General features: G+C 42.6%; 2 protein-coding genes across 7 annotated transcripts in view; one reads left to right on the forward strand and one right to left on the reverse strand.

Annotated features, from left to right (window-relative positions):
• Window positions 1-1,016: 1,016 nt before the first annotated feature.
• On the forward strand, window positions 1,017-6,080 carry yars1 (tyrosyl-tRNA synthetase 1). Of its 2 annotated transcripts, none has more exons than XM_019275453.2 (14): window positions 1,017-1,131; window positions 2,422-2,495; window positions 2,584-2,730; window positions 2,811-2,986; window positions 3,078-3,207; window positions 3,522-3,602; window positions 3,792-3,884; window positions 3,986-4,121; window positions 4,229-4,314; window positions 4,422-4,557; window positions 4,664-4,776; window positions 4,886-5,079; window positions 5,166-5,307; window positions 5,396-6,080. In XM_019275453.2, exons 2-14 carry the CDS (start codon window positions 2,439-2,441, stop codon window positions 5,504-5,506), a joined length of 1,602 nt encoding a protein of 533 aa, XP_019130998.1. In that variant the 5' UTR covers window positions 1,017-1,131; window positions 2,422-2,438; the 3' UTR covers window positions 5,507-6,080. The 2 variants fall into 2 exon arrangements, with proteins under 2 accessions (XP_019130998.1, XP_027142306.1); XM_027286505.1 differs by having other exon boundaries at window positions 1,033-1,131; window positions 2,425-2,495.
• The window catches only part of nhsl3 (NHS like 3), a 37,025-nt gene continuing 19,846 nt past the window's right edge, over window positions 6,076-23,254 (reverse strand). For 4 of the 5 annotated variants that reach the window (XM_010732715.3, XM_019275450.2, XM_027286504.1 and 1 more), the window contains 8 exons: window positions 13,573-13,731; window positions 13,230-13,273; window positions 12,945-13,083; window positions 12,217-12,324; window positions 11,961-12,124; window positions 11,685-11,876; window positions 8,025-11,514; window positions 6,076-7,525 (listed from right to left, as the gene is read on the reverse strand). In XM_010732715.3, the coding sequence (XP_010731017.2) occupies window positions 7,485-7,525; window positions 8,025-11,514; window positions 11,685-11,876; window positions 11,961-12,124; window positions 12,217-12,324; window positions 12,945-13,083; window positions 13,230-13,273; window positions 13,573-13,731 (4,337 nt within the window). In that variant the 3' untranslated portion in view covers window positions 6,076-7,484. Of the gene's footprint in view, window positions 7,526-8,024; window positions 11,515-11,684; window positions 11,877-11,960; window positions 12,125-12,216; window positions 12,325-12,944; window positions 13,084-13,229; window positions 13,274-13,572; window positions 13,732-15,390; window positions 15,725-23,254 lie in introns of those variants that run through there. The other variant, XM_019275452.2, reaches the window with a different exon arrangement.

Consider the following 23,254-nt stretch of genomic DNA (forward strand, 5'->3'; position numbering starts at 1 on the left):
AAATAAATAAATTATGTAGTTATTATTATTTTAGACAATGTCTCCCACCCAATCCATGATGTGCTGGACAGACTCAGGAGAACCTTCAGCCAGAGAGAGACACGGGAAGTCTTTCCTACCTGTGAGCATCAGTCTCTACAGCTCCTCCCTCAAAATATCAGACACTCCAAGTCAAGTCCAGTAGCTATCGAACTGGCTTGTGCAATACATAAGTGAAATCTTCCACACATGCATACTGCACTTTAAACAATCAGTGTATTCTCTGTACAGTATCTCAAAGACTAAATTCTTTATAAGGTTTTAGATTTACATATTGCATAGTTGTTAGTAGTTCAATACTAGTACTAGCACAATATTTACTGCTGGTGATTTGTACATGCATGCAAGTCTGCATACAGTATGCAGTGCAGGTCACTATTTGATGCGAGATTACTGTAAAAGCCACCGTAAAAATGTGCTAAAGGCCATTTTTATTTAACTTAGCCACCGTAAAAATGTGCTAAAGGCCATTTTTATTTAACTTTTACTGACCAAAAAAAATAAAAACAAAGAGATAATTATTTCAATATTATATTTGAAATATATACACTCAATGATGATGGTTTAATAAATTTATATTGGTGTTTACCTATTTTTTGGGGCCCCTGTGAGTCGTGGGCCCTTGGAATTTTTCCCCCTGGTTACTGGTTTTATTTAACTGTTATTTATACATGTGTATATAGTGTTAAAATAGGATATCGTATAGGTGTATAGTGTTAAAGTTTTGTTTCACTTACCATTTGGGAGCTGCTGTAACAAAAACAATTTCCCTGCGGGGATTAATAAAGTATTTCTGATTCTGAAAACATGGATAATAGATCTGTGAAGACAGTAGGCAGTGACAGGCAGTGAATAATTAAAATATATATTGTTTGTTGTGTCCACTGTACGTCTCATGTGATATAAGTGACAATAATTAAGCAGAAAACTTGTTAATATTTGAGTCCCCTGCCTTAATCCTTAGCTCTGCACTCGACTGCTCTCCCCTGTGAGTCGATCGCAGAGCTGACGCTTACGCTGATGCAACACTGACAGGTCCAACCCAGCCGGCTTTTCTCACCGTGAAGAAGAAGACGACGACAGGTGTTTGAGGTCAGTCTGTGTGTTGCACATTATGATTTTGAAACAGTGTTACTGCTTTCACACAAACTAAAGACACAGCCGCTGGACGTGTCGCTGCTTTCAGCCGAAAACGTCGCCGGAGCGAGGAAACGTCAGCCGCACATGGTTTGTGCTGCTAGCTGGCTAACTTAGCCTCCAGCCGGTTTGTTTATTCATTCATCTTCGTTAAAGCTGAGCTGGACTGACTGGATGGTGTCTGACATGTGGAGAAATTCAAGTCAGGGTTACCTTCCTCTGTGGCTGGCTGTAAATAAACGACACGCTCTGATAGATGGTTTATACTTTGATTAAATGTCAACGATTATGATCATTTTATTATTTCAAAGTATGACAGAGGTGAAGTGAGTCTGTTGGAGGATTATCCATAATTAAAGTCATACCATATTCAATATTTTTGACCTGTTGTGTTTATATTGTTGAAGCAATCACAAGATGAACCGATGATAAAGGGGAAGATTCACTTGTTGTTCATCCAAAGATAACTTTGGTTTGGCTTAAACACGCTTAAGTGTGGCCAGGATTTTATTTGATGGGGAAAAAATACAGCAAAGCTCCATTTATATTAATATTATAATATTAGTATAAAGACGGACATACTAATACAGACTCACAATTCAGGTCTGCACTGTTTAAAATCGCCCTTTTCATCTGATTCAATTGCATTGTCCTGTTTTAACCTGTTTTTAATTGTTGTATTCTTGTAATTTGATACTTTTATGTTTTGTTTGTTTCTGTTATTTGCTGTCCACTTTTATTTATTGTAAGGTGTCCTTGGGTGACAGAAAGGCGCCTATGAAATAAAATGTATTATTATTATTATTATTATTATTATTATTATTATTATTATGGCAACTGAATCCTTTGTGATGGTAAAGGCCTTATGGATGGATTAAATGTTGAATGTGGCCAAAGCTCGTTTCTTGTAGGTTATTTGTATTTATTTTATGTTTGGAGGCTCATCTTTATGTGGATACACAGCATGCTGTGATCGTTGGTTATTTCCTATGTTTGTTTACCGAGCTGTGAAGTTATATTTCTTTTTCTTTCTGTCATAAATTAGACTCATCAGTGATAGTAGACTATTTATTTATTAGGTAACAGCCAAGTCAGTTCTGATAACGGCGGTATAACCTTGTCGGTGGCCTCAGGCAACATTAAACTGAACACGTTTTAACGGATGTAAATGCTGTTCAAGGACAAAAATAAAACAAAACTGCTGCCATTAATTCATAACAATGCTTACACTATTCTCTCATTCAGAAGGCCCTGAAGGCAGCATGGCAGATCAGCTAAGTCCAGATGAAAAGTTAGACCTCATCACCAGGAACCTCCAGGTGAGACACACAAATAAACACATACTGCAGTGACTGAAGTCCCACTTGAAGCTCAGTCTCATGAACCTCTTGGATGCGTGTGTTTCAGGAGGTCCTGGGAGAAGAGAAGCTGAAGCAGGTTCTTCAGGAGAGAGAGCTGAAGGTGTACTGGGGCACAGCGACCACTGGCAAACCCCACGTAGCTTATTTTGTCCCGATGTCCAAGATAGCAGACTTCCTGAAGGCCGGATGTGAGGTGGGAAGATGTCACTGAGGGTCTTGTCTGTTGCTAATTTGATCTGCTTACCAGAAACTTCTTCTTCTTCTTTTCCTCAGGTCACTATTCTGTTTGCAGACTTGCATGCTTACCTTGACAACATGAAGGCCCCCTGGGAGCTGCTGGAGCTCAGGGTGAAGTACTACGAGCAGGTCATCAAGGCCATGCTGGAGAGCATCGGTGTACCTCTGGATAAACTCAAGTTTGTCAAAGGAACCGACTACCAGCTCAGCAGGTCAGCTGCATTTATTAACTCTGTAGCTGCAGCCTGTGCTTGTTATGTACCTGTATCTAATGTTTAAGGTCTGTATTGTCATGTTTGTCAGAGAGTACACTCTGGATGTGTACCGTCTGTCCTCCATGGTGACGGAGCACGATGCTAAGAAGGCCGGAGCTGAGGTCGTGAAGCAGGTGGAGCATCCGCTGCTGAGTGGTCTCCTCTACCCCGGACTGCAGGTAACACTGCTCTAGATGGAGTACTAACTGTCAGACTTATCACAAAGGCTTAGTCCTTGCTGCAGCGGCTCAGGGTTCGATTATGACCTGTGGCCCTTTTGCTGCATGTCATCCCTTCTCTCTCTACTTTGCTGTCACCTTTCTGCTGTATCTGTCAAATAAAGCTCAAAAATATCTTTAAAAAAGACTTATCACACTCCTACTAAGGAGTGGTGTAAGATTACTCGCCATAATCGCAGTGATTTAAAATGAACTGCAGTAATTACAGCAAAATGTCCACATATGGTGATTGATATCTTGATCTTTGTCTTCAGGCTCTGGATGAGGAGTACCTCAAGGTGGATGCTCAGTTTGGAGGAGTTGACCAGAGGAAGATTTTCACCCTGGCAGAGAAGGTACCATCCTCCTCCTGCACATTTATTTCAACCCTTCACTCTCTGTCTTACCATAGCTCTTTTCTTTCATTTTCGTTGTGTACCTGTGAGTTTGTTCATTGTTCGAACAACAAATTATGATGATCGATTAAAAACGATGAGCTACAAATGTCACAGCAGTGGTAACTGTAGCCTTTCATTTGTCTCCAGTACCTGCCTTCTCTTGGCTATGCCAAACGCGCCCATCTGATGAACCCGATGGTACCAGGACTGACAGGAGCCAAGATGAGCTCCTCAGAAGAAGTACGTCATTGTTAAAAAAAAAAAAAAGCAAAAAAAAAAAAAAGCAAGCATTTTCTTCTAATGCTTGTGGTCAGCCGTAACATTCTCTCTTTTGGCTGCAGGAGTCAAAGATTGATCTACTGGACTCCAAAGAAGACGTGAAGAAGAAGCTGAAGAAGGCTTTCTGCGAGCCAGGCAACATCGAGAACAACGGAGTCCTCTCCTTTGTCAAATATGTCCTCTTCCCTCTGCGTGGAGGTAGAAAACTCTCTTTAAATGTGCTCTTGTTGTTCTGGATTCAGACTTTTTACATCTTTTTTTTTTATAAAGAATATAAAATGATCATTTGGATCATTGTGTTTCAGAGTTCTGCATCAAAAGAGACCCAAAGTGGGGTGGAGACAAAATCTACACTGTGTTTGAGGAGGTGGAGAAGGACTTTGCAGAGGAGGTAAAATACAGATACTCTTGTATATATGAGCCTTTTTAAACCGGGTTAAACGTGTAATTTTCTCTTTGTGCTTTGGTCTAACCATCAGTAATCTTTCACCTTGTCAGGCCGTCCATCCAGGAGACCTGAAGGCCTCAGTGGAGGCAGCACTAAACCAACTACTGGAGCCAATCAGAAAGAAGTTTGAGTCACCTGAGCTTCGCAAACTGTCCAACTCTGCCTACCCCAGCGCCTCAAAGACGAGTCAGTGTTTTACCCTCACCGTGTCTTCCCTTTTGCACAGATGTTTGACTAGTCCTGTTTAAAAGAGGATGTCAGCTGGCTTCATGTTCTGTGTTTGTGTGATCAGAAGCAGCAAAGGGTGCCAAGACAGGAGGAGGAGGAGGTGCAGGAGGAGAGGACAATGAGCTGGTCCCCTCCAGACTAGACATCAGGGTGGGCAAGGTCATCGGCGTGGAGAAGGTAGGACGTCAAGAACTTTACTTCATGCCTGATCAGCTGATCAGTAGCGTTTCTTCAGATGATGTGTGTCGAGATGATCCACCTGTATTTGAGCGCCGCTGTCTCTCAGCATCCAGATGCCGATTCGCTGTACCTGGAGAAGATCGATGTGGGAGAGCCGGAGCCGAGGACGGTAGTTAGCGGGCTGGTCGCCTACATTTCACAGGAGGACTTACAGGACAGGATGGTGTTGGTGCTGTGCAATCTGAAACCCCAGAAGATGCGTGGAATCGAGTCTCAAGCCATGCTACTATGCGCCTCTATGTGAGTGATGTTTCTGTTTTTACACACACGGCAAATCCATCAGCTTCATTTCTAAAAGAAAATTAAATTTCCTGGTTGATTTCTAGTGAAGGGGATCCCAGGCGGGTGGAGCCTCTGGATCCACCAGAGGGCTCCTCGCCAGGAGAACAGGTCTTTGTCGAGGGATATGAGACAGGCAAGCCAGACGACAAACTCAACCCAAAGAAGAAGGTGTGGGAGAAACTACAGGTACGTGTCAGTCAGGTTGTTTGTTACTCTCTGCATTTTAGTCTGTATTTTTCCGTAATGGCGTTCAACTGTTTTTCTGTCTCCCCAGGTCGACCTAAAGATGTCGGACGAGTGTGTAGCTCAGTGGAAAGACAGACATCTGATGACCAAACTAGGACAGATCACATGTAAGACACTCAAAGGAGGCAACATCAGTTAGGCACACGTTCAATTCACCACCGAAAGCTGCTGCTCCTGTCGGCCACATTACTACAACAACAATACTATCATCAGCGAATCACCATGCCAACCGACGGTCATACTTCATCTGGATGTTGATGAGGCAATGATGCCAAAAGTCTCGAATGCTTTGGATCGGCTTAGATTTATTCTGTTACCTTGCTTTGACTTTGTTAGGAAAATAAGAGCTTGTACAACAAATATGTAACTAATCAACCGATGATTCATTACTGTCTCTTTTTTTATTTACCGGGGGTTGTTTGGTGTTCCTAACACACAGTTAAATATACAAATACAATGTGTTTATGTAAAACATACTGCTACTCAGTTAATAAAAGATAACTTTCTTGAATGTTGGTTGTTCCCGGAAGTAGCTGATAAGGAATCTCAGGTTTTCAAAAAGGGACTTGATGTTTCAGAAGTTTTCTACATTAAAATTGCACTGTGTTGATTGACTTCATAGTAAATGTCAGGGCAAAGACCAATCTGCCAAACCTAATTATGAATAAGAATGGTTTTATGGGTTTCAGACATCAGATGTATGTTAAAAAAAATCAATATGTCCTGTACTGTAAGACGTGGGGCGGTTGTGTTGTACAAAAATCAATATCTGGATATTAACTGTCATATATCAAATCATGCATCTCTAATATGAAATAAACGCTGGCTGTATTGTGGTCTGCAGAAATACATTTGTGATAGATGTGAGAAATACATGTGCACAGTAATCCTTTAAAATAAAGCAAGGAGCCACATTTTTAATACACTTAAATTTTATTTATAGAAGTAATAACTGTACATAATTCTTATAATCATCAAGATGTCAATTTTTTGACCCATTATGAAGAGTCGATATAATTCACTCACCAATGATTTTGCTGGGGGAAAAGCATTTTGTGCAAATAGTGATGAGCTGGATTTTCCACCAAAAAAAAAAAGAAGCTTGGGCCAAAGTTTTAAGATACAGAACATTTCATAAAAACAGTGACCTCACGCTAAGTCTACTCCAGTGTATCAATCATCCAGGGCCAATCGTCACATCCACAGCCCTAAAAGTGGTTTTCAGAGGACACAGAGGCTTAAATATTTCAGATTTGGTAGGAAAAAGGTGACCAACAGTGCTACTAGTGGAAACAACCACACATAAATAAATAGGATAACTAGTGTTACTGTTTTCCTAAAACATTTCTCAGAATGTGTTGGGCTGACGTTTACGAAACCCAAGAAGAAGATTGTGCGGATTACGTAGAAGCATCTAACTGATATTTTAGCAGTCGCAGTTACGCTTCTCTGTGTTAAGTCTTAATGGTTTTATCACCTGTAGCTTTACAAAAGTGCCTCTGCCCTTAAAATCTCTTTGTGAGTATGCAGCATCCCTTTTTCTCAAATACAATTTCTGATATATCTACACAGTGAAAAGCAGGACTGAAACTGGGTGTGACAATTTGTTTTTCCTCTGATCTTTAAGCAAAGAAAACAATAAAATACTGATTTGTCCTATTGTGGATGGACCCAATGAGACGCATGTTTTATATTACAACAGGGAAAAAAAGACTGACAGCAAACCTGTACAGAAATGTGTTGAGCTGCAGTGACCTAATTCTACCTCTGGGTGGCGATCTCGCACAAGCCAAATATTTACAGTTCAGCCAATGTACACCATTTTATCCTGAGGGGGCATTTAAGAAGAGATAAACTATAGCTTAGAAAAATACTCCAGAATAAAGCTATTATAAGAAATTGGGAGTGACACTTTTTTTTGTTTTTTTGCATAAATATGTAGAAAGGCCATTACAGGCTAAGGCTTTTGGAGAAGACTTAACACAAACAACACTCTGATAGATGAGTTACACGACTCTCAGTCACATCAGTCCTTGCTGTGAGTTGTCCTTGTACGTGCTTGTAGTCTTTGCGTGTTTCTCTGGCACGGTCCTTAGTTCATCACCACGACACTACTTTCAAAACAGTGTTTCAATTGTGTCCGCTGTCACTCTTGTAGCTGAAGCAAAAAAGATGAGGGGAGGGTTAGACGTTATAGCATCAACATAATACAGTTACAGGAACACATGTAATGAGTATTCTGTCCTGATCTAATTTAGTTCCTGAGACATGATCATGAGCTTCAAGTTATGGCTGACTGAAGCACATGCTTGCGTATTTGACTGAAGCCAAGCAGCATTTGTATCATGTTTGCGTGGAAAGAGGACCTGTGTGTGCACTTTTTTCTCTGGTTGCCATGGAGAGCAGAAAATATGCTCTTTAAGGCAATGTTAAACTGCATAGTCGTTCAAGATCATGGTAATGCTAGAATTTGCATTCTGCTTTCTCATGACAAGACAGCGGGGCGCTAGCTATTGATTTATGCCAGCACTGAATCAGCCTTAATGAATTTACACACTCAGCAGCAGCATGTTAAAATACACTGATGAAAGCAGCGGGAGCTCATCATGCCTTTCACAAAGTCAAATTACTCTTACAAACAATGTCGGTGCTCTTACTTGTTGTCTCAGGAGGTGTTATTCCACTCATATGTTGTACTCCGTTTCCGTCAACACTGAAGTCCATCTTTGCTGGACAAGCAGGACGATTCTGTGAAGGACTGATGCTACCGTGGGCTGGTTTCTTCGCTACTGGTGGAGGAACTTTGTCAAACTTCAACCCACCATTGGAGAAAGCGGCGGTCTTTGATTGGTCAGACACCTGCATGAGTTCTGCCGTCAAGCTTTGCTTCAGATTTGCTTGAGCTTCAGGGGAGGAAGCGGCCGTAGTCTCTATGACGACCTTTTTTGTGCTCCTGGAGAAGATAAAGCTGGCGGTAGAGGCTGGGGACTTGTGCATGTCCCATCCTTCAGGGGATTTCAGGGACAAAGGGCCTTGTTCACCGACACCGCTGTAAGCGGATGATCTCACACCCAGCCGGGATGGAAGACCATCTCTTGAAGACATGGCTGCGGTTTTCATACGTATGGCTTCCTGTAAGCGCATGGAAGGAGTGTTCAGTGTCACAGAGGATGTTTTTACTGTCTGAGGGGGAGATTTTAGTGACAGTGACTTGCGTATGGGCTTCTGTGGAGTGTTTTGCGAGCCTGGAATTGAGACTGGGCAATTCTCCTGTATTGAAGCACCCTGGTTTGTTGAGTTGTCCTCCGGTGGAGCTTTCAACTCATCTTCAGTCATGTTGACTGATCTGAGACGAACCATCTGAAGCAGGGAGGGGGTGACAAGAGGTATGTTAGCATCCTCTTTGGGAATGGGTGCACTTTTGTGGCGGGAAAGGAGCTCCTTGCTCTTGGCGTCTCGATTTGCTCCACTGGGCTGCCTTCGGAAATTAACCCCATGAGTTAAATTCTCTGCTGGTAAAGGAGGTGCTACTGGGACAGTTACTGGGGGTTGGACACTGACGAGAGACTCTACGGGAGGCTGATCTTCAATTTTCATAGAGTCTCGCTTCAGGAAGCTGCTGGAAGGAACTAAGGCAGAAACTGATACTGGGTTCTCTGCTCTTGTAACAGGTGTCAAAGGAGGTGCCTCCACTGGTGGAGATGGTTCTGAAACAGATACAAATCTTTGCACTGGTCTGCAAGAACTGTCATCATCGTTGTTAACTTTTGAAACTTGCACGACAACCTCTGGTTTGCTCTCAGGTACTGTTTGTTTAAGAGCACTGAGCAAGTCTGGAATCTGTTCATGTACAGATGTCCCAGCTTCACTTACATCCTTGACAGTCTCTCGGACTTCCTCCGTGGGTGTTTTTGTGAGATCCAGCTCTGTGACATAACTGTCCATGTCATTCGGAACACTCTCTGTCACAAAGGGTGGAGGAGGTGGAGGAAAGTCAACCTCGTCTCCTCCTTCAAAGACAGAGTCCCCTTCAAGAGGAGGCGGAGGAGGTGGCCAGCAAGCCTCTGCAACTTGGATCTCCTCCTGTACCCTCTGCAATTCATCTGGGTGCGTAGATACCGATGACGGAGGGGTCTTTCTTGACAGAGGAGGTGTAGGGTGGTATGCCGGGGGAGGGGTAGGTGGTGGCGAGGTCTTACCAATTTTGGGGACTTCTGCAGAAAGCATCTGCATGGATGTGACCTCACCTTTGTCCATCTCAGTCTCGCTCTTATCGACTAAAACTATAACATCATGCTGTGGGGAGACTGTATGGTTCTCTACAGGTAAATTAACGTTTGTTGTGTCACTGCTGTTCATTTTCTTTTCCTGTCTATCCATTGAGGACTCTGTTGACACCAATTCCTCTCTGTGCAGCAGTATTGACATGGGTTTCTTCATGACAGGAGGGGGGTCTTTCTTTGGAGTTGTTTCTTGACTCTTGGCGGCCTTCACTACGGTGCTACTCCTCTGCTCTTGTTCCTGAATATCTGCTCTTGTTTCTGTCCTCTCGTGTTTGGTACCTGGAAATTCCCCATTCTCCAGCTCCTTGCGATTAACTTCAGGACCTGTTGCTAGCAATGTCTCTGGCTTTGCTTTGCTTTCTGACAATTCTAAGACAGACTTGTCTACAGCTGACTGTGTTTCATCTAAAACTTGCATCTCCTTGCTGGCTTCAGTCTGGTTTCCTGCTTGTTTAACTGTGCTCTCCTGCATCTGTGCTGGTTTCTGGGATACTTTGCTGACATTAGAGCAAGGACCACACAAGAGCTCAAAGGAGTGTCTGCTATGAACCCAGGTCTCTGGTGGAGGAGGACACGGTGCTTTGACTTTGGGAGGAGGTGGGATATTCAACAGTTCTCTGATTTCCACACTCAAAGTTGAAGAATTGTTATTTGGAGTGAGTTCTTTTTCAGCAACAATGAGTGGATATCCCTGTGGAGGCACACTGGGGTTACATGTGGAAACATCTGGATTTACAGGCTCAGATGTACCGGATGATAGAGAGGTAAGAGAGGAGGAAGGAGAAGCTGCTGAGGATGAGGCCCGAGACACTGATCTCTCTGGTTTGACTGGTTTCTTCTTGTGTTTGTCAGGGGAGGTTGGGGAGATCCCTTTTGGGGAAAGTGTTGGGGTGCCACTCTGACTGGAGTAGCCACTGGAAGGAGACATGGTCCGTTCAAATTTACCCCCTTCTGAGGGAGTTTTCTGTGGAGAGGAAATGCTGGATTCTGTTGCTCCTCCTGCTTCAGTTGGAGAGGCCTGAGTGGGGCTCAAAAGACTGGAGGAAGCCTCTAGAGAGCTGGACCCAGTGGAGTTTGGTACAGCAGTGGAAATCTTACTGGTATCTGCAGTAACTGAATTTATTTCATCCTTTGCTACAATATTTTCTGCAGCATTTGCAACCGTGACAGAGTCATTGAGATCTTTACTCTCCACCAGATCTCTGGTGATGCTCATGATCTTATTACTATGCAGAGAGTTTGTTCTCCGTGGAGGTGCCGGGGGTTGCTTGGTCTTCATAACCGATAGATTACGAGTGAAATTCTGTTTGGTCTTTGCATCCTCCCCAGCAGCCACTGACGCTGCAACACCAGACTCAGATCCTTGACCTGAAACAACACTTTCACTTTTACAGCTTGGGCTGCTAACCATGCTAACTGAGATACGGAGACTGACGTGGTCTTGGTCCCCATTTGACCGCTGTGTCTGGTTTTCTTGCCCATTTAGACGCACTCTCTGTGAATTCCTGCTACGTGTGCTACCCTTAGAAGACACAGGGGAGGAGTTTGAAATAATGGTCTTTGAAGACTCGCTCCAGTTCGACTCTGAAACTGATGTGGGCATCAGTGTGGAGTCGTGGGAATTGTCAGTCTGGGAACCATCACCATCCGATCTTCTGGACAACAAAGGACTGACTGATGAGTCTCTAGATGCCAGGCTGTTTTTGCTTATAGTACGGACACTACCGCCATGGTTTACACTCCCGCCACGTGCCCGACTGCTTCCACGGTCAATCTCGATTACTTCAACCGAGGCTGGCAAGACCGCATTAGGGATGATTGTAGACAAGTAGGTGGCCTGAGGAGATATGGACATCACTGGGCCCTAGAAAAAAAACAGAAATAAGAATTTCAGAGCTAAACATCATGATAGGCTCCAGCCCCACCGTGACCCTGATGAGGATAAGCGGCTACAGATAATGGATGAATGGATGTCATGATAGGACCAGACATAAGGTAATATATAAAAATTTGAAAGCCATTTCAGTAACCTACCTGGGGTTCTTGGAGGAAGCTAAACAACGTTGAAGGAGAGAAGGAGGATGTCATCATGCTAGGTACTGCAAGGGATTTGGGTCTCAGATTTGATGGGCAGAGATGGGAGCCAAAGCCCTGTTGAGTGAAGGGCTGCTCGTCTTGGTACATTGCCTGGAGGTGCTTCCTCAGCAACTGTTCATCTCTGGATGCCTGTGTAGGAGTGAGAGTGATAAACTCTGTAATGGATGTTAAAATATTTTGGGATGAATTTATTCTTTTTGGAGAATCCTTTACCTCCAGCTCCGAAAGGTGCACCCTCGCCCCCTCCTTGTTCGCGACCGGAGTCCCTCCATCCACCGTAGGAATGATAACAACACCTGACTGGCTGTTTTTGAGCTGTCCATCGTGATTAGGGGGCTGGGTAGAAAGCTGCTGGAAGGTTGAGCTTCTGTTCAATGCTGGGAAGATGGCAGATCACTGTCAATACCATGTTAACTACCACAGATACACGATGACTACTGGTTTAGTAAGGAAGATAGTGTGGATGTACCGAGTTCTTTTTGGACCTGGTTGGGAATACCCATGATGGTGGTCCTCCTGTTCCTCTTCCTGCTCTTATCTAATCTTTTTACTGGATTCAGAGGCTTGAATGTAGAACCTGAGAGACAGAGGACAAATTATATTTGGTGAATAAGGAGAAATAATGGCTGAAACTCAGTGAAGTATATTGGGAAACTGGCTTTTCAAAGGATAAAAAAAAAGGATGTTAGAAATATGGACTGGAATACCAATCACACTTTCTGTGCATACACACACACACACACACACACACACACACACACACACACACACACACACACACACACACACAGAGGACGACATACTTTGCCCTCCAGCTGTGATATGCAGAGGCAGCAGCAGTGCTGCCTTCAGATGTTCAGAACTTTTGAGTAACCGAAAAAAGCTTCAGCTGCGTGTGTCAAGTTCCTTTTCCTTTGATTTCGCACCATAACTGCAGAGGCAGCAAGCAGCTGGGAATGAGGCGTGCATGCTAAATAAGTGCACGTCTGTGACTCGTCATAAAGCAGTAAACTCAGGAAGACAAAGCTCAGACTGCTTTTACAGACACAAGCACTATGATTAGCTCTTATTTCCCTAAGATGAATAAGATATGAATACTTCCTTTCCAAGTCTCTCTAAACACACACACACACACACACACACACACACACACACACACACACACACACACACACACACACACACACTGTCGTTTACCTTGGCGGGTGAGCACAGGCCTAGTTGACACTGCAGAGGTCACTGTGGTATCAGTACTGCCGGTGGTGGATCTCGACCCCGGAGAGCCACCTCCGTCCTTGGAGCTGATATCCTGCTCCGGACGCAGAGTGTCCGTGGACTGCAGGGGATACACACACACACACACACACACACACACAAACACACACCCACACACAGCAGTGTTTAGTTAGGTGTCATTCTTTGTGAGTAGGAAATGAAGGAAAAATGATATGGTGTTATCCACAGAGCTTTTGGGACACTTACAGCAATGCTCTCATCGTCAGGAAAGTTCACTCCATTCTTGTGTTCTGTGTGACCAAAGAAACGAAGATCAGAGTCTAAATACAATCTCCATCCATAATCATATCTATCATATCTATATCATATATATACAGTATCTATAAGCTTCAGCTAGTGTCCTTTTTCATATAGTACTTATTTAATGCACTTAATGTACTATATTACAATGTTAATTAATAATTAATGTGCCATTATGGGTAAGCTTTATTTATATGGGTTTACATGTATTGCATTGTATTATTTATTGAGTATAAAACAGAACCACATGCCAGTAAGTGACTGCAGTATGAACAGTGGCCTGTCTGACCTTCCTGCTGCAGTATCTTGAGCCCTTCCTGGGCCTCAGTGTGGAGGTCTTCCAGGTACTGTGGCCTGCTGCCCTCAATGAAAACATTCTCCTGGTAGTGTTGAGAGGTCGTGTAATGGACAGCCAACCTCTTCTGGTCTTCATTCCCCTTTGGGCCAGCTGTTGGAACAGTGGACAAAGAAAGAAAAAAAAAACAGAGAAGGAGACAAATGTAATTAGCTTACATGATGATGGAGGCTGGAATGGACACTGATCTCAAACAGTTCCTTCATAATTTGCTCTTTCGGACTCTTTATTCTGAAGTACATCAGCTCTGTCCAAGCCATTTAAACCGTGAGGAATCTTTTCATAGGTACTTACATGTCCTCTAAGGATAGAAACATTGACACACATACAAACTGACTCGACAGGTGTCCATTTGTCAAAACATTTATCAGCTTTACAGTGAACCCTCTGCACCTTTATCTGTTCACCTTTGACGCAGCACACTTTTCAAATCTCCTCTGCCAAACGCAATTTGTTGAGCAGACGTCCCACCCTGACCAGACTCTCGACAGTAAACTAAGCTGATCTCCCACAGTATTTCTCTTCCCCCGTTAGTCCACGGAGGATTAGATAATCTGGATTGTCTGCATGTAAAGATGCCCCTGGATCCTCCTGACTGGGGGACCTGCGTGGGAATTAGACCGGGCTGTCCGTTTAAAGATTTCTATACTCAATGTCAAAGAACAGACAAAAATAGTGGAGACTAAACAGAATATGAAGATTCGAAAATAAAATCAGGAACTAGCTGGACAGCAGCCAACATCAGCAAAGCTAGAAGTTATACTACCCAACTACAATGAGATGGCTAGTGTTATGTTCTATTACCTTCAGTATGTGTACACAAACAATATTTGCTGATTCAAGTCTTTTATCTTAAATACTGTCACATTTTTGGCAAAAAAACAACAACAACCATTTTGATGTGAAACTTTTGTTCAGAATTATTATTTTGTTTTATTATAAACTGTGCAGGCTCTGCAAGTTACTAAGTTGTATATGGTCTATTATTAGCTTATCAAAGGTCATCACGAGGTGTCCGCTTTCACCCCTTTGTCACGTTCAACACTGTGGCTCTCAGTCTCACCTGGTTAGATAACACTGTGCGACTGTGGATGTACATTCTGTACATGTGTGTGTGTGTGTGTGTGTGTGTGTGTGTGTGTGTGTGTAAGGTAACACACACTCCTACCCCTATCCTCCAGCATTCACACAGGTGAGGCAGCCCAGACACAATGCATTCTCCTGTGTGTGGCTGTGGGAAATCTCAGGTCACTGCAAACCTGGGACTGTCTGATGCAATCCAAGGAGCAGAGACCAATTTCATTACACAGCAGAGCATATATTACTTACATTTTTTAGATTTAGGGCTAGGGTTAGGGATTCTGCAAGACCCCCGCAGGAGATTTAGGGCTTTTGGTTGGATTTAGACGATCGCCAAAAAAGTCAGTTAAGACCTTTAGCTCATTAGAGAGGACCCCCGAGTTGCTGTTGAAGCTAATTCTAGGGTGTCAGTGTGTCTGTGTGTGTGTGTGAGACACGCAAAAAGTCAGCAATTGTCATCACATCTCTGCACTGAAGCAAAACATACTACTAGTCTATCATCTTAACTGTGCAACACACTTTTTAGGGTGTATTAAGTATTGGAAATATGTAATCTTGACTCCTAAAGCAAAGTTAGAGTATAACTGTCGTATAAACCAGCATTCACTTGTGTCAGCAGCCCAAAGTCAAAGCTACAACCTGCCAAATTCCTCCATGTGAGTCAGCACTCACCCTTCTTCTTGAAGACAGACAGCAGAGAGTGGATGCTCTTCCTTAAGTAGATCACCATGCCTACACAAGCGCCATGAATACTAAATATTGTGGTAAAACAAAGCAGTGGTCCAATCAGTCCTCTGTCTGTCAGTGGTCAGAAAAATCACCCAAAAAAAAATATCCAGATGACCTCTGAGAATAGAAAATATGCAAGTGAAGAAGCTGTCCTCTCTTCTGCACAGTGCCCGAGTGACTTAGGAAGGACAACTACACAATAAGATCTGCTTCCAGCCAGGCAGCCTGTCCCAGCTGCCTTATCCCTGAGTCTGATACCCCCCCTCCCTTCCCCCATCCCTCCCTCTCTCTATTTTGCTCTGTCGCTCACACCGACTCACTCCATTGCGATTCTTCCTCTCTATTGTCAAATGAAGAAAAAAAACGCCTGTCAAAGTTTGGCCTTCAGGAGGCATCCACCCCCACTTTACTGAATATAGACCGACACGTGTGATTGTGTGCATGTGAACCCCCAGATAAAGTTAAATCTCTCCTTAAATCTAAATAAACGTGGACATTTGGAGAATAATATGACTAACTGAATACAATTTTATTCATTTACTTTGAATGATCTTGGATGGAAAACACTTGAGTTTGAATTATTTGAGTTAACACGACAACACTGGTGTCAATATTCACAGTACATCAAATACTGCCTTGATCAATACTCAATAGCATGAAAATTTAAACAATAATGAAAGAATTAAAACAAAATTCACAGATGTCAACTTTTTTTTCATAACCAGATCCTCAAAACAATAAATATATCTTTTTTTCGTGTGAGTAGAGAAAGCCGAAATATAATAATTTAGATTAAACTTGTTACTTTAAATGAACTACATGCTCCAGCTGTGCAGGACTGTAAGTCGGTCCTCCTTGTGTTTATTGCTAATAATCCCATTTGCAGCCATAATAAAAAGCTACAACCTCACCATAAACACTGATATATTTTAGAGTCATATAGTTCTATTTGTTGTTGTCCTCTCCTTAATGAAAGCCTTCAGCGCCGTGCGTCTGTCTGATGCTCTGTCTCATTATCTTAGGGCTACAGGGGCTTCATTTGACAGTAGAGGTTGTGTCCTCGCAGTGAAAAGCCAAACAATAACCACCGTTCCAGTGTATGTGATGTCTCTTCTGTATCCCTGCATCACTCTCTCCACTGTCCTCTTTCCTCACTCTGTCTCTGCCAATCTCTCCTCCTTCACATCTTTCTTTTTTCTATGCCTGCCTTTCTCCTCCTGTCTGTCCCTTTGCCTTATAGCCACAGAGGTCTAGTTTAGGTTATAAATAGCTGACACAGCCTCGGTTCATTATCAGCTCTCATAGCACTGTGTGTGCGTGTGTGTATGTGTGTGGATGAGTTTCTATGGGCCTACTAATGTTTCCTGACAAACTGCAGAGGGTATGAAATACAACACGGGTCTAAAAAAAAAACAAAAAAAACCCAACAACAACTAAAAAGGCTGATTCTGTGCCAAACAAACAAACAGTGCTGTGTTTCAGGATTATTCAAACTAGAGAAGCAGCACTTGGGTCCACTTGCCCTCTGAATGGATGTTTATTCCCAATAAAGTGGCACAGCAGGTGGGCTACAGCTGGTCCATACACCGGGACCAGCTGGAGGGACACGCTGGAGGGCAGTAACGCAATTATGTTCATGTATACACCCGCCATCCCTCCACACGCTGAAACAACACAGAACTCCTGGTATTGGAAAAACGGGTGGGGATGCTAAAAATCTCCACCCCAGTGTCCAGGGTCAGACTGCCCAGGCCCGGGGTGCTGGCGGCCTCGGTTTGAGTAGAAGCAGAGACAAGCTGAGGCCTTCGGGAGAGCGGCTTTAGACTTGGGAGTCATGCCAGAGGATTAACTCTGCCAGCAGCTTAACCTGTCCAACTCTTCACTTCACACTCGCTCAGTCCTGACATTTGTTTTCTGTCTATCACCGCTTCTCATCTCAGTCTTTCACTTTAATTTCATGCATTCTTACACTTTTTTTTCTTATTTTCCACCAAAGCTTGGCACGTCCTCTGGATGATATCACTCAGCTGACTAATTCGTACTCATTAAGTCCTAATCCATATTAATTTGTGCAAGGCAGTTCACCAATACGGGACATGTGAGAGCTTATGTGACTCTTTAAGTTCCAAACGCTCCCTTTCCTCAGAAATAAATCCCTTCCACACCCAGTCCCCTCAATGCAGACCTTTACTAAGTGCCAATTTTGGGGGTTTTCTGGCTTAGCCTGTGTACCCCCCCTGTTGTTAACCAAGACCCCTCATATCAATATTCATTAGAGGGCCTAAAGAGACACCATCTGGTCTTTGGGGAGAGGGCAGAGGGGAGAGAGGAGCTTCAGATGCCTTTGATTCAGCACACGCAACACACCATTCCACTGCATGAGTGAAATAACTGTGCATTACAATAGAGGAACGTAACGTATGCTGACTTCATGCTAATGTGGATCTACCAAACTTTCACAAGACTCCAGCCAGACTGACAAATACTTCATTTCAAATCAAGGTGTTCTGTGTGACGCTAAGTTATAATATCATAAATCAACTGAGCCAGACTGCCGGACTAGTTAGCAGGACCGACAGCCTGTTGGAGGACAATCACAGCTCAGGCAGCCAACAAAACAGGCCTGTTAAAATGTCAAAGGCCAAAAAGCACACGCCTCATTACCAAGAGCAACATTCAAAATAACGATAATGATTTGACATGCCATTCTTTTTTTTCTTTTTTTCCCCTGATTTACTGCTTACACACTGTGGATTCGAGCCAGGTATCGCTGGAACCTGTTGTGTTACTAAATCTGAAAACAACAGATAAGAGAAGAGGGGGTACAAGAATTTTCAACACAAAAACATACAAAGAATACAATAGAAGAAATTATTTAATAAATAACAGCCATAATACATGAAAATCAGAATGTTTAAGTTAGATCCAACACACCTTTTCAACAGCAGTGAGAAATATGGGACGTAAAACTTAGATTATATCTTTAAATATACAAACACAACTGAATCATTGAAGTTTAACCAGACACAACTGATAGACAGCAATCAGATATTGACTGACCTATTTAATAAAAGGCAAATATGTCAGTTTCAGTGGAGCAGACACAGAGCTCGTCTCTCTGAGGAGCGTTCGCATAGATAAGCTGCTCTACATCAACACTGTCATTGCTTGAACACACACATATAACTTCTTGCTCCACTAGAGAGTGCTGTATCAACTCTGTCTGTGTGGACGGCAAGTATGAGACTGCAAAAACAGCATCTGATGAGAACGTTTAGTGTCGGTACACTGGGGCCAGTTTGTACCGACGCCGGACGAAAAAGCAGCTAAATAAAAAATATGACTCTCAGCGGACTAACCGAGCCCAAACTGTGACGTTAACACACACTTATTGTAAAATGTAATCCTGTTGACCACATGGTGAGTATTAGCTCATCTCATGTCCTCAGCTCACCCCCTCATTTCGCTGCACACGGAAGAAAAGATGTAAACAGAGAAGCAGAGAGAGAGAGAGTAAAAAGCGATAGCTGTTCTGCCTTTGTCATAACCTCGACATCAGTATCAGGTGAGCACGCAGGTCATTGGGCCATTAAGGAGTAACAGGGTTTCCACTTCGTGCCTGAGTGAGCTTGAAAACAGCCACTGTGTGTGTGTGTGTGTATCAGTGGATATGTGGTTCAGTGTGTGCATGAAAAAGTGGGGCGATGTGGGGATGCAGGGACAAAGCTGTAAAGACAGAAATGTACGTAAAAATGAAAGTATTGGTAAATGTGCTGGGACCAGTGTTTTTGTGGATTGCACAAGAATGACAGGCGCTTGCGACAGACCTGTGATTTCCTCATAGTTGATGTTTCTGGGACATTTACGGTAATCTAATCCTGAAAATGAGGCTGTTCTTACTCAGGGTGCTGCTTACTGTTAACAAAAAACAATGTATTAGTTCAAATTTCAATACTTTCCAACTGCACTGCCCTGTCTGTACAAAAATGTTTAACAGCAAGCTAAAAGGGGCCCCCTGGTGGCTCAAGTAGTAGAGCGTGTGCCCTCTGTATGAAAGGCTGTCACTGCTGCAGCAACCTTGGGTTTTACTCCGGCCTGTCATCCTTTGCTGCATGTCGTCTCCTATCTCTCTTCCTACTTGTCTGTCTGTTCTGTTAAATACAAGGGAAAAAATGCCCCCTCAAATCGAATACAAATATAAACCTTAAATAAGTGTTTTACAAACTTTTTACTCTGTGTACTCTGCCTCAGAAAATATTAGGTTTTCAAAGTACTGCCATTATTTATTTTTTTTAGCTGCAGACAGTTCACACAGGAGGCAGGTTTGTTACAAACGGGAACATTATTTATTGTTTATTGTTGAATTTTTAATGAAACTTGTTCAAGAACCAGAGTTCATTTGTTGGACAGCTGATTTTTCCTGTTTGGAGCCACATTTGCAGAGCTTCTGAACCACATATTTCGCCTCCGTTTACTGTTTTTTGGCACATCTGAGCTCATGTACACGTGAAACAGACAAGAATGTGAGTAAAAACTTATTTTAATTTACATTCCAGTGACCCCAGTTTATTTTTTTTCATTAGAAACTTTGGAGTATTTTAATAGTATAATATGTTTTTAAATGAATTTATTTCATTTTTTTAAAAAGTGGGTGGTCTTTCTGTACTGTAGTTTTTAGGAATCATCACTCCAACAGGGGCAAATAGTGTGATTGTTGGGGACTATTTTCAGCTGCGGATTAATACACATTTGTTTCTATTTATGCACATGCTAATGTTAATGAAACCCAGGGGCTCATGGGTGTGTTTTTAATAGCAAAAACAATGGAGCTCCATGGCACAGATGTTTCCTACACAGCCAATACTTTTGATCAATTGATTTCTTGATTTTTTAAAAGAAAAATACAAAATCACCTGCTTTATACTTTAACATGGGTTTACACTCGACACAGTGATATTGTTTTGTATTATTGTATTACAGTATTGTATTGTTATTGACACACAGTGGTGGACTATGGTGGCGTGTTTGTCTCCTGACCACAATAATTTGCCACAATGCCTTTCTCTCCCAGTTGCTCCTTCCATCTCCGTAGACAGAGGTAATGAAACTGCCAGAGGACAGGAAGACAGGGTTAAAATGTGACCAGCAATAAACCTCCAATCGCCGCAACACACACGCACGCACACACACATACACTCACATGCACAGGTGTCATTATTCAGCTCATTGCTGCTCCCCTGATTTGTATTCTATGGCTGCCGTGGTGGACTTGAGTTATGAGATCCCCTACATTGACTGGTGTTGTATTAACCAGAGAGGGGGAGAGAGGCAGGCTAACCTACATCCTCCATGCTCATATCTGGTGGAATATTGCATGTATCTCGTTATGATAATATCTGGCACCTCACCGTCTGTTCTAGTGGTCACCAGCAGAAAGAAATATGAACCGTGAGATTAGACTCATTTGTTATTTGTGTCTATCTGATGTGGGCTAATAGCTGAGGGGGGGAAGCATACAAACAAAACATACATGACGTAAGACTTGTTATACAGGACCCGGGGGGATGATGAGAAGATGAAACAGAAAGGGCAGAGACGCGAGAGGAAGGAGACTGAAGGAAGGTGAGGAAAGAGGAGGAGGAGAGAAGCGTGGAGGGCAGGGGAAAGACATAAATCACTGAGTACAGTAAGTGTCACTACCCATGAATCATCTGCATTTCTGATTTCCTTTGGGTGGCTCACAGAGCGAGGGAGATAAAGAGGGAACAAGAACGGAAGAGAGTGGGTTGAATGGAAATGCCGAGGAGGACGAAGAGGACGAAGGGAAAAAAAGAGTCAACAGAAACAAAGCACTGTAGAGCAAAACTGTATCGTAAAAGTTTATGAAGTCTTCTAAAACCTAGATTATCCTGTGGGCACATGTAAGAAATAGAAAATGGGAGAGAATATTTAACCTCTTTGTCTCATCATACTTGTAAGATTCAAACAGTTATATAAGGCAGAACTGTGATAAAGCGAAGGATTTACTGTGGGCAGCTTCAACTGTGTTAATATTAACAAAGTCAGCCAGGTCACTGCAAGATTTTAGTTACGCTAAAAGTCTATTTTCATAATTTTTGCTGTCAGTGCAACATTTAACCAACTACTGCTCAGCTACCAGGTTTGGACTTTCTCTTCTAATACAGGTCTATAAGTAGTTACATTGACATGCTATTCAGTATAAAGCGTGACTCCTTGATTGGTTTATATGGTGCTTCATGTCTGGTGTCTCACTTCGCATCCACTGTATTCGCTCCACTTCTTAATCCTGACCTTAAACAGGTTGTGCACCTGAGCTGAGGTGACTGATTGCACTTCAGGACACGAACGCAGAGCTAAACTAAGCTGCTGCAGCAACCACCGTGCCTAAAAATAGTAACTATCGCTCTTTTCGTAATGATCCCTCTCTCGCTCTCTCTCTCCTCGATAAAGGGATTGTGTGTATTTTTCCTCAAGGAGCGATGAGCTGTTTTTCTTTCTCCTTGTCGTTCCAACTTAAAAGCTTTTGGGCCGCCACACTGAAAGCTCTGTAAACACAGATATGGATGCCTCACAGCAGAGACACAGTTGACCTACTGTTCACCACATTCATCTACAGTCTTAAAACAAGATAATAAATCTATTTGTTGCCAATTGGCGTGGGAGTGAGCGTAGGAATCCTCTGGGTGACCCTGGAAAATTAGAGGGTATGAAGAGACACAAAGGCCTCCAGACTCAACCATCCTGAGAGAAGACAGAGTACAAGTGTAGAGCGCACTGCAAGACACAATCTGTAACTTAACTTATTGGGTTTGTAATGCAGAGTCACAGAAAGAAAAAAAAAAACCCACCTCTAAATTAAATTAACTTGCATGAGTAGTCCATAAAGTAACAGGACCCTTTTTGTACGTAGAGATATTTATTTCACCGGATGTTTTGTAAATTCAGTCAGAAACCCAGGCAACAGCTGGAAATAGAAAAAAAAAGGCACAGGTGCTTCGGGTTATTCAAGGGCAAATCTCCCTAATGGTGAAAGGTCTCATTTAGTATGATTGATGAGTTAATGAGAGACCTACAGCTTCCACACAGACTCATCTCTGAGCATGACAGGACAGGCCCGAACCCCCTTAAGTCAGACCTAAAATCCCTCTGAGGACACAACAGTGTATGTATATATATATATATATATATATATATGTGTGTGTGTGTGTGTGTGTGTGTGCTCTTTATTCAGAAAACCCTCATGTCACATCTACATTTCAGGATCTGGTTATTATAGACACAGATTAAATGTTAAATCAGAGCGCACTGCAAGACACAATCTGTAACTTACTTATTGGGTTTTATGCAGAGTCACAAGAAAAAAAAAACCCACCTCTAAATTAAATTAACTTGCATGAGTAGTCCATAAAGTAACAGGACCCTTTTGTGTAGAGTATTTATTTCACCGGATGTTTTGTAAATTCAGTCAGAAAACCAGGCAACAGCTGGAAATAGAAAAAAAAAGGACAGGGCTTCAGGTTATTCAGGGCAAATCTCCCTAATGGTGAAAGTCTCATTTAGTATGATTGATGAGTTATGAGAGCCTACAGCTTCCACACAGACTCATCTCTGAGCATGACAGGACAGGCCCGAACCCCCTTAAGTCAGACCTAAAATCCCTCTGAGGACACAACAGTGTATGTAATATATATATAATATCTATATATATTTATATATATATATATATATATATATATATATATATCTATATAATATATATATATATCTATATATTATATTATCATAT

This window comes from Larimichthys crocea, chromosome XIII (genome assembly GCF_000972845.2).
Source record: "Larimichthys crocea isolate SSNF chromosome XIII, L_crocea_2.0, whole genome shotgun sequence".
NCBI classification, from domain to species: domain Eukaryota; kingdom Metazoa; phylum Chordata; class Actinopteri; family Sciaenidae; genus Larimichthys; species Larimichthys crocea.